Raw genomic sequence first — 11,123 nt, 5'->3', positions numbered from 1 at the left:
GGACTATTTTGACAGAGGAGGTTGAAGCTGATTGGTCCAAATTCTGGTCTGTCATTAAACACGTGCGTTATAGAGATGGGCGGAGCGGATTTGATTGTCTGAAATATGGTAAATTCAATATTGTGGTTAAAGAATTATTAGAAGCAATGGTGACATTGTTGCAACTCGTTATGTTCGAGAAGGATAGAAAACAAATGGTTGGAATTTTTCCAGCCTTGGCAACACTGGACTCGATTTCTGTGCAGAACCGACCCATCTCTAGTAATGTCTTCTCAGTGACGTCACGCTTTACCACTGACATGTGTCACCTTCCGCGACCTGTCACTGTCAATTCACCACTCGTCCTCCAAAGAAAAATCTTTCCTCCAAGAAAATCTCGTCCCCGGCAAGTGAACGTAGTGGGAAAATCCCGAAAGTGGCCGTAAAAACTACCAGTGAAAAATGCAATCTCAAATTTTAAACGTGATGGCCAGCTCACTTAAGGTAAGTCACCAACCCGGCCAAGTTGGCTCAGAAAAGTCCCAGTTTACGTAATATATCACCGTTGTAGACGGTTTGAGGACATTTTTAGCTTTTTTTACCATAAACTCCCATATAATCATAGTTATTTTATATTCCAAAGTACCCTTATTCACTAGAAATAAAACACTAACCAATACCATGTTAAATACCTTATCAAGTCCTTGAGGACCAAAATGTTGTGATAAAAATGAAGAGTAACTAATCTTAGAGGTCACTGAATGTCATTTTCAGTAGTAAGGTTAAGTTCTTGGTGAGGAAATTCAGAGAAAACTTTATTTCAGCCGGGTACATTAAGGTTGCACCATAACATAGCAGCCAGCATTTTCCATCGTGCCTATTCCTCCTCAACTGATGCTGACATAGTTGTCATAGGATCAGGTCCTGGAGGTTATGTTGCAGCCATCAAAGCTGCCCAACTGGGCATGAAAGTAAGTCACTCACTTTACCACAAGGGTCACATCAATACAGTCTTGTAGAGGATGAAATTTCTTATTTACACTTTTTTGTTTCACTTTACTACCACTGATTTTGTTGCATATTTTACACAGACAGTATGCATAGAGAAGAACCCCACTTTGGGTGGTACCTGCTTAAATGTGGGTTGCATACCATCTAAGGCACTACTCAACAACTCCCACTACTATCACATGGCCCATTCTGGGGATTTGGCGAAACGTGGAATCGAAAGCGACAACATTCGACTGAATTTGGATACGTTAATGGCGCAAAAAACCAATTCAGTTACCGCCCTAACGGGCGGAATTGCCCAACTGTTCAAAAAGAACAAAGTTCAGCTGATTAATGGTCACGGCAAAATCACGGGAGTAAACCAAGTCACTGCCTTGAAAGAGGATGGTTCCAGCGAAGTTGTCAACACTAAAAACATTTTGATCGCCACTGGTTCCGAGGTGACCCCTTTTCAAGGTATTGAAGTGGACGAGGAGCAAATCGTCTCCTCCACGGGAGCTTTGTCACTGAAACGTGTCCCTGAACGGTTGATTGTGATTGGTGCTGGAGTGATTGGAGTCGAATTGGTTTGTCCGCCCTATGATTGGTCGTAATTTGATTGATTTCAGGTTTGGAATTTTGTAGGGGTCAGTGTGGTCGCGGTTGGGGTCGCAGGTGACCGCGATTGAGTTTATGCCGACTATAGGGGGCGTGGGAATCGACCAGGAAGTGTCAAAGTCCTTCCAGAAAATTCTCACCAAGCAAGGTTTCAACTTTAGGTTGGGCACTAAAGTGACAGGAGCCAGCAAGTCGGGCGGTGTCGTCAAAGTGGCCGTGCAGGACGTGAAGGACAGCAGCAAAACTGAAGAGGTAACGATTTCAGATTGTGATTGGACAGGACAAGACAGAATGTTGTTAAATTCATGGGAAACGTCCAAAATGACGAAATTTTTGAAAAAAGTCGCTTTAGACAGTTTTAAGACTTGAAATTGTAAAATACACGTCACGTGACGTTTATAATGCAATTTCGAGCTTGCAACACTGTAAATACCAGTTGACACCTGTCAAAATGAGTCACGTGACCGTCAAAATACGGTTTGAACTGTAAAAAGTCGCTAATTCAACTTTTGACAGTTGTAAAGCCTGAAATTGTAAAATACGCGTCACGTGACGTTGATAATGCAATTTCGAGCTTGTAACACTGTAAAGGCCAGTTGACACCTGTCAAAATAAGTCACGTGACCGTCAAAATACGGTTTGAACTGTAAAAAGTCGCTAAATCAACTTTTGACAGTTGTAACACCTGAAATTGTAAAATACACGTCACGTGACGTTGATAATGCAATTTCGAGCTTGCAACACTGTAAAAGCCATTTGACACCTGTCAAGAACAGTCACGTGACCGTCAAAATATGGTTTAAACCACTCAAAAGCCTCAAACGGATTCGGTTGTTTTTTAAGTGTGTTTTATAGTTTTATACCTCTATGGAGCGGGTTTTGACAGTTGACATTTTTCTGTCAAACTGACCTACATGCCAAAAAAAATAGTTTTGACATAAAATCAATGACAATAACCTAAAAAAACACTCCAAAATAGTACAGTCAGGGAAAAAAGTGGTGTCAAACTTTAAAATGCCAGAAATACAGTTTGAAAGGACAGTCAGTGAGAAAAGTGCTTGTCAAACCCACTTGGAGTAGCAAAATGACAGTTTTAAGCACATTTTTGGAATCCTCATTAAATTTCCTATTCAATAACCTAAAAAAACACTGTTAAATCGAGTACAGTCAGGGAGAAAAGCGGTGTGAAAGTTTAAACTGTCAGAAACACAGTTTAAAAGGACAGTCAGGGACAAAATTGCGTGTAAAACCCACTTGGAGTGAAAAAATGAGAGTTTTAAGCACATTTTTGGAATCGTCATTAAATTTTCTATCCAATAACATGAAAAAACACTCCAAAATTTGGTACAGTCAGGGAGAAAAGCGGTATCAAAGTTTAAACTGACAAAAACACAATTTGGAAAAACAGTCAGCGACAAAAGTGCTTGTCAAACCCACTTGGAGTAGCAAAATGACAGTTTTAAGCACATTTTTGGAATCCTCATTAAATTTCCTATCCAATAACCTGAAAAAACATTCCAAAATTTAGTACAGTCAGGCAAAAAAGTGGTGTCAAACTTTAAACTGCCAGAAATACAGATTGAAAGGACAGTCAGTGAGAAAAATGCTTGTCAAACCCACTTAGAGTGGGAAAATGACAGTAGTAAGCACATTTTTGGAATCCTCATTAAATTTTCTATCCAATAACCTGAAAAAACACTCCAAAATTTGGTACAGTCAGGGAGAAAAGCGGTGTCAAAGTTTAAACTGTCAAAAACACAATTTGGAAAGACAGTCAGCGACAAAAGTGCTTGTCAAACCCACTTAGAGTGGAAAAATGACAGTTTTAAGCACATTTTTGGAATCCTCATTGAATTTCCTATTCAATAACCTAAAAAAACACTGTCAAATCGAGTACAGTCAGGGAGAAAAGCGGTGTCAAAGTTTAAACTGTCAGAAACACAGTTTAAAAGGACAGTCAGGGACAAAATTGCGTGTAAAACCCACTTGGAGTGAAAAAATTAGAGTTTTAAGCACATTTTTGGAATCCTCATTAAATTTCCTATCCAATAACCTGAAAAAACACTCCAAAATTTAGTACAGTCAGGGAAAAAAGTGGTGTCAAACTTTAAACTGCCAGAAATACAGTTTGAAAGGACAGTCAGTGAGAAAAATGCTTGTCAAACCCACTAATGACCTAAATAGTACAGCTTTTAAGCTACTTTTTGGTAAAAAATTGGCTTTTCTAAGTTAAAAACTCGAATTTCGGTGAATTTTCAAACTTTCCCATCAATTTGTGTTTGTGTCCCCTTGTATAGTGTTATTTAATGCTGAAATGGCGTTCTGGCAGTCACGTGAACATATTTAAGGTTAAAATGTTGTTCTATTGTTTTCCAACTGTCAAATTCACCTGCAAAGGTCATGTGACTGAATCTTGAAAGTCGCGTGATTATTATTATTAATTCTTGTTGGTCACGTGTGACAGTTTTCGATAAAGCCTCTGTAGGTCACGTGACCGACTGAATTTTTTTGTTTTGCCTTACAGCTGGAATGCGAGGTGCTGCTGGTGTGCGTCGGACGTAGGCCCTACACCGAAAATCTGGGATTGGAGGAAATGGGCATCGAACGCGACCAAAAAGGCCGCGTTCCCGTCAATTCGGTGTTCCAAACTGTCATTCCAAACATTTACGCCATCGGAGATTGTATTCACGGGCCTATGTTGGCGCACAAGGCCGAAGACGAAGGAATCATTTGCGTCGAAGGCATTTTAGGTAAGAATGTGTTTTTTCACTCACCCTGTACCTGTTTCCAAGAGGGCCAAAAAATGATACAGGGTGTTTTACTATCAAAATTGTTTGCAAGTCAGTTTGGGGGAAATTTCTCAAAAAACGGTGAAAGTTACGAAAAAATTGCAAGAGACCAAAGGGCGTATAGAATGTGACAGAAACCCGCCATTGTCAGCTACTTCTGTCACATTCTACCAACAATTCTGTTCCCTGCTTACGTCAAAAGCGTACTGTCAAAATCCCACTAGTAAAATGCGTTTGATGTTAATGGATGTCGTTTACGTTTTATAATAGGTCTAAGGAAGGGGAATTTACACTGTTGCCACATTTACGACAAACTAAATTAAAGCGCTAAAACAAACAGCCAAACGTCGCAACTGTCAAAATCCCACCAGTGATGCCACAAAATGCGTTTGATGTTATTTACGCGGATTATTGGTTGTTTAAGAATGTTTTGCAGATTTCTAGCTCCGTGGTAGGGAACTTGCGCTGTTGCCGCATCTATTTGACCGACCAGATTAAGCATGAAATTGGCAAGCAAACTGTCAAAATTTCACTTTAAAGTGCATCTTAGTCGATTTGCACTCGTACAATGTTTTATAGCTTTGTGCAATGCAAATTTGCACGGTTGCCACGTTTACTGCCAACCAAATCAAGACTAAAACAAGCGGCCACACGTCATAGCTGTCAAAATCCTACTCGTGAAGCTATAAAGTGCATTTGATGAACCAATAATAAGGTCGTAGTAAATCTATGATTTTTGCAAAGTTTTAGAAAAAAAATTGACATTAGTGACAGACGTCACGTGATTGTTGGAGGATAAATTAGCCAGGCAGTCACGTGACCACTGTCACAAATCTCGGAAACACGTTTTGCATTGAATACTGCAAGAAAACTTTTCTAAACCCTAATCTTTCGAGCACAGTTTGACAGTCAGGAATAGAAATGCTTGGCAAACCCAGTTGGAGTGAAAAAATGACAGTTTTAAGCACATTTTCGGAATTCTCATTAAATTTCCTATCCAATAACCTAAAAAGACACTTCAAAATTTGGTACAGTCAGGGAGAAAAGTGGTGTGAAAGTTTAAACTGCCAGAAACACAATTTGAAAAGACAGTCAAAGACAAAAATGCTTGTCAAACCCACTTGGAGTAGCAAAATGACAGTTTTAAGCACATTCTTGGAATCCTCATTAAATTTCCTATAAGATAAACTAAAAAAACACTCCAAAATTTGGTACAGTCAGGGAGAAAAGCGGTGTCAAAGTTTGATCAGCCAGAAACCCAGTTTGAAAGGACAGTCAGGGACAAAATTGCTTGTAAAACCCACTTGGAGTGAGAAAATGACAGTTTTAAGCACATTTTTGGAATCCTCATTAAATTTTCTATCCAATAACCTGAAAAAACACTACAAAATTTAGTACAGTCAGAGAAAAAAGTGGTGTCAAAGTTGAAACTGTCAAAAACACAATTTTAAAGGACAGTCAGTGAGAAAAATGCTTGTCAAACCCACTTAGAGTGGCAAAATGACAGTTCTAAGCACATTTTTGGAATTCTCATTAAATTTCCTGTCTAAGAAGCTGAAAAACACTTCAAAATTACGTATAGTCAGGAAGAGAAGCAGGGTCAAAGTTTAAACTGCCAGAAACACAATTTAAAAGGACAGTCAGAGACAAAAATGCTTGTCAAACCCACTTGGAGTAGCAAAATGACAGTTTTAAGCACATTTTTGGAATCCTCATTAAATTTCCTATCCAATAACCTGAAAAAACACTCCAAAATTTGGTACAGTCAGGGAGAAAAGCGGTGTCAAAGTTTAAACTGCCAGAAACACAATTTGAAAAGTCAGTCAGTGAGAAAAATGCTTGTCAAACCCACTTAGAGTGGAAAAATGACAGTTTTAAGCACATTTTTGGAATCCTCATTAAATTTCCTATAAGATAACCTGAAAAAACACTCCAAAATTTGGTACAGTCAGGGAGAAAAGTGGTGTCAAAGTTGAAACTGCCAAAAACACAATGTGAAAAGACAGTCAAAGACAAAAGTGCTTGTCAAACCCACTTAGAGTGGAAAAATGACAGTTTTAAGCACATTTTTGGAATCCTCATTAAATTTCCTATAAGATAACCTGAAAAAACACTCCAAAATTTGGTACAGTCAGGGAGAAAAGCGGTGTCAAAGTTTAAACTGCCAGAAACACAATTTGAAAAGTCAGTCAGCGACAAAAATGCTTGTCAAACCCACTTGGAGTAGCAAAATGACAGTTTTAAGCATATTTTTGGAATCCTCATTAAATTTCCTATCCAATAACCTGAAAAAACACACAAAATTTGGTACAGTCAGGGAGAAAAGTGGTGTCAAAGTTGAAACTGTCAAAAACACAATTTGAAAGGACAGTCAGTGAGAAAAATGCTTGTCAAACCCACTTAGAGTGGAAAAATGACAGTTTTAAGCACATTTTTGGAATCCTCATTAAATTTCCTATAAGATAAACTAAAAAAACACTCCAAAATTTGGTACAGTCAGGGAGAAAAGCGGTGTCAAAGTTTGATCAGCCAGAAACCCAGTTTGAAAGGACAGTCAGGGACAAAATTGCTTGTAAAACCCACTTGGAGTGAGAAAATGACAGTTTTAAGCACATTTTTGGAATCCTCATTAAATTTTCTATCCAATAACCTGAAAAAACACTACAAAATTTAGTACAGTCAGAGAAAAAAGTGGTGTCAAAGTTGAAACTGTCAAAAACACAATTTTAAAGGACAGTCAGTGAGAAAAATGCTTGTCAAACCCACTTAGAGTGGCAAAATGACAGTTCTAAGCACATTTTTGGAATTCTCATTAAATTTCCTGTCTAAGAAGCTGAAAAACACTTCAAAATTACGTATAGTCAGGAAGAGAAGCAGGGTCAAAGTTTAAACTGCCAGAAACACAATTTGAAAGGACAGTCAGTGAGAAAAATGCTTGTCAAACCCACTTAGAGTGGAAAAATGACAGTTTTAAGCACATTTTTGGAATCCTCATTAAATTTCCTATCCAATAACCTGAAAAAACACACAAAATTTGGTACAGTCAGGGAGAAAAGTGGTGTCAAAGTTGAAACTGCCAAAAACACAATTTGAAAAGACAGTCAGCGACAAAAGTGCTTGCCAAACCCACTTAGAGTAGGAAAACGACAGCTCTAAGCACATTTTGGCAATCCTCATTAAATTTCCTATCCAATAACAAATAGTATATAATAGAATCAATCAGTTGCTTAGTATACAGGGTGGTCACATAATAAACTTTTTAGGTGGTCCCGTTCACATCGACTACAACTGCGTACCGTCAGTGATTTACACGCATCCGGAAGTGGGCTGGGTGGGCAAAAGCGAGGAGGACCTGAAAAGCGAAGGGATCGACTACAAAGTGGGAAAATTCCCGTTCATGGCCAATTCGAGGGCGAAAACGAACAACGACACCGACGGATTCGTCAAAGTGTTGTCGGACAAGACCACCGATCGAATTTTGGGCACGCACATCATCGGACCCAGTGCCGGGGAATTAATCAACGAAGCAGTGTTGGCGCAGGTTTGTTCACCCTTTTTTTTCCACTACAACACTGACTTGTCATCTTTGTAGGAATATGGCGCGTCAGCTGAAGACGTCGCAAGAGTGTGCCACGCACATCCCACCTGCGCCGAAGCTCTTAGAGAAGCCAACTTGATGGCCTATTTCGGCAAACCAATCAACTTTTAGTTGACAGGCCCGTTAACCTGTTTATGGAAAAATGCAATTCAGTAACATTACCAAACACCCAGTATTACTTCATCCAACCACGTGGGTCGCGTAATTTTCGTAAATGGGACTTTCTTTTTTTGTTTTCTTCTGTAAATAAGTCTTTTTTTTTGTTGTTGTATTTTAAGTCGTCATGTCGTTTTAAATGAATACTTTTTAAGGGCGTTGAAATACACACTATGCGGTGTACGATTAAAGTAATTTATTTATTACAAGATCCTATTTATTTTCCTCAATTTATTGCCCCAAAAGGTCATTTAAGGAAGTTAGAGCCAAACAAGGAGAAAGACACTGATTTGAAACTAGACACAGACACGTGATCAGTCGCTATTATTTGTATACACCTGTCACGTGGTAAAGTCACTTACATCACACAACAAAAGGAATTTCTGACAGATACAAATTATAAAAGGAATAAATGCTCTATACAACTAAAATACCTTATTTAACCACACTGTTTGTATGTATTTGCCTCAATTTACTAGATTTTTGCTGCCACTGTCAACATTTTAAGACTATAATGACGTGGTGTTATGCCCAATGAGCTTGTGTCAGGGCAAAGGTGCATTTCCGGCAAATTAACACGAAAATGCCTCAGTTGCGGAGTGGTCACCAAAAGTTCAGGGTTAAATTAGTGTGTAACAAGTCAGCAAACGCTTCAACCACACTTTTTCGCACTAATTCAACGTAAAAAAAGCAATTTTTCTAAGAAAAGAGTACACGAGTCCATTTTGTCATGGCCAATTTGATTATCAGTTTATATGGCTGGTTGCCTAAACGGTAACGTCAGTATGCTCTTTTCTGCCAAAAGTGCCTTCTCAGTATTAAATTTTACAATAATTTCACCTTAATTGACCAGTTTTTGGCTGCTCCAGCCAGAGTTAAGCAAAACTAATCTAAATTTCTACCAAAAGCAACGTAAACAAACAGAGAAATGACAGCTGGAATGCCCTAAAAACTGATCACCAGATGGAGTATGTCTTACCTTGAAACGCGTTGAATAGGCCGGTCCAGCGTGGAGTAGGCACCAAACGTGGACAATTCTGCAAAGAAAGTGTAATTAAAACAAAAACTAAACACTTTTCCGCACTAATTTAAGGTAAAAATGGTAATTTTTCTGACGAGTACACGATCATCTGCCATTTTAACAATTTGTCATGGCCAACCTGACTCTCAGTCTCTCCGGCTGGTTGCCTATAATATCTTTGACGTTAATCCATACTGTTTACTGTTTTCTGTCAAAAGTTAGTTCAAAACTCTCTAGTTCTATCAAATGTCATTGAAACAGTACGGCAATACGTTTGCACTAAACAAGCCAATCGAAAACGCCCCAATTTACAAGTTTTTGACTGCTTAAGTTAGCTGCTACAGCCAGAATTAAGCAAAAATAACGTCACAAATCAAGAAGGCTTTAGAAAATTGAACTGAAAAGACACTCACCAAAACTAAGCCGCACCAGTGTGGAGTAGGCACCAAACGTTAAAAATTATGCAAAATACAAAGCGTAATTAGTCACTAAACACTATAACAACCCTTTTCCGCACTAATTTAAGGTAAAAACAGAAATTTTCCCGGAAAAACTTAAGAAACGAGGACGCGACAAGCATCTGCCATTTTGTCATGGCCAACTGTGATTATAGGTTTGTATTGCCGGTTGCCTATCTTTGTTTTAACGGAGTGTGCGTGTGCTGTTTTCTGTCAAATTTTCCAGCATCCTCAGACTGATTAAATTAATAACAAAATTCGTTAAATTAGTGGAAATGAACAAAGTGGCAATACTGGCAACAACGCGTCGGCACGTGTGCGCCAACAGAGGTTCGTAAATTCTCCGAGACGGGGGCGCCACCACAAAAAAAAAACAGATAACCAATCAAGGTCACCCGTTTGCAACAGTGTTTGTGGGTAGTGAGAGCAGCCATCAAAAATAACAAATCTATTTTTCCAGTCTGCGCCTCTGTTCCCGTAGGATTGAACCGGAAAATCAGTGTAAATTGTTCGTTAAGTGTTGACGTTTCGCTCCAACACCCAAACAATCACGTGGTGTGTTTTGGTTGGACATTTTGGATGGTGTTTTGTTTTTGTCTTGGTGGCCAGTGTTTTGATCGCCATTTTCCACAATCAAAACACAAACGCTCCACGCTGATTGGTCGTGACGCGCTCGCGCGTCGAAGGTTATTGGTTATTCCCACAAAGTCCATCCATGTGACCTTTCAGAACCAGCGATTTTTTGGCAGTTTTTCCTGGTGTTTTCGCGTGTAATTTCCAATTTTCCGCTAAAAAATTGACTGTTTTTTGTGGTGCAACCAAAACAGTGCAGTGACATTAAAGCGATTTATTGCAGACTCATTGTGATGATGATGGTGTCCTAACCAACCTATTTTTAAATTCAGCAGACTAATTTCAAGGTTTTTTCGGGTAAGTTTCGGCTACTTCCTGCTTTGCACGGTGTAAAACTTAAATTGCTTGGTCCACCCACCTTTTTCACTGTTTTGCCTTTCCCATCGATTTTCCCCGGTGGTGTTTGTAAACAAGTGGGTGGGGGGGCCCAGACGGGACCTTGTACACACACGTGGAGCTTCATATGAATTGTTTTGTTTACGTTTTTCCCTCCCTTTCTCTTTTTGTTCTGTGTACAGGAATGTACTGATTAAAATACTACAATTTAAAAATAGTAAACAAGTTTAAAAGGTGGTGTGAGCTTACTTTGTTATCCACTTAAATACCTCCAAGGTCATTTCCCTGCACAATTTGGCAACACTCTTAACATATACAGGGATGTTTTCTATGCGGCAATTTTAATTGATAATCGATTTTCCTCAAAAAATTCAACTGAAAGCAACTGCTAGGGTAAATGAAACAATCTGAATTAACCGGAGTAGCACGTTGTTAACCACGTGACATTGTTTATGTTTGTCAGTATGTAATTTTGACATTTGACATTTTAGGTTAGAAGTTCTATAAAAGTTGGTGGGTTTTTCCGATTCTGGGGGTTCTTTCCT

General features: G+C 38.8%; 2 protein-coding genes across 2 annotated transcripts in view; one reads left to right on the top strand and one right to left on the bottom strand.

The window, feature by feature from the left end:
* The window catches only part of wol (Dolichyl-phosphate beta-glucosyltransferase wollknaeuel), a 33,219-nt gene extending 22,345 nt beyond the window's left edge, over nucleotides 1-10,874 (bottom strand). The window contains exons 1-3 of the mRNA XM_081990456.1: nucleotides 10,828-10,874; nucleotides 10,601-10,779; nucleotides 9,110-9,167 (exon numbers count right to left, since the gene is read on the bottom strand). Of these exons, the coding sequence (XP_081846582.1) occupies nucleotides 9,110-9,167; nucleotides 10,601-10,779; nucleotides 10,828-10,859 (269 nt within the window). The 5' untranslated portion in view covers nucleotides 10,860-10,874. The remainder of the gene's footprint in view (nucleotides 1-9,109; nucleotides 9,168-10,600; nucleotides 10,780-10,827) is intronic.
* LOC145736167 (dihydrolipoyl dehydrogenase, mitochondrial) lies at nucleotides 315-8,339 on the top strand. Its single transcript, XM_081990453.1, has 7 exons — nucleotides 315-483; nucleotides 804-950; nucleotides 1,071-1,556; nucleotides 1,615-1,839; nucleotides 4,112-4,337; nucleotides 7,640-7,917; nucleotides 7,969-8,339. The coding sequence occupies exons 1-7, from the start codon at nucleotides 442-444 to the stop codon at nucleotides 8,083-8,085; spliced, it is 1,521 nt and encodes a 506-aa protein (XP_081846579.1). The 5' UTR covers nucleotides 315-441; the 3' UTR covers nucleotides 8,086-8,339.
* Nucleotides 10,875-11,123: the final 249 nt, after the last annotated feature.

This window comes from Ips typographus, linkage group LG12 (assembly GCF_016097725.1).
Source record: "Ips typographus isolate SLU linkage group LG12, UJ_Ityp_2.0, whole genome shotgun sequence".
Taxonomy (NCBI): Eukaryota; Metazoa; Arthropoda; class Insecta; order Coleoptera; family Curculionidae; genus Ips; species Ips typographus.
The sequence above is the reverse complement of the archived record's forward strand: the minus strand, read 5'-3'. Positions and strand labels throughout refer to the sequence as shown.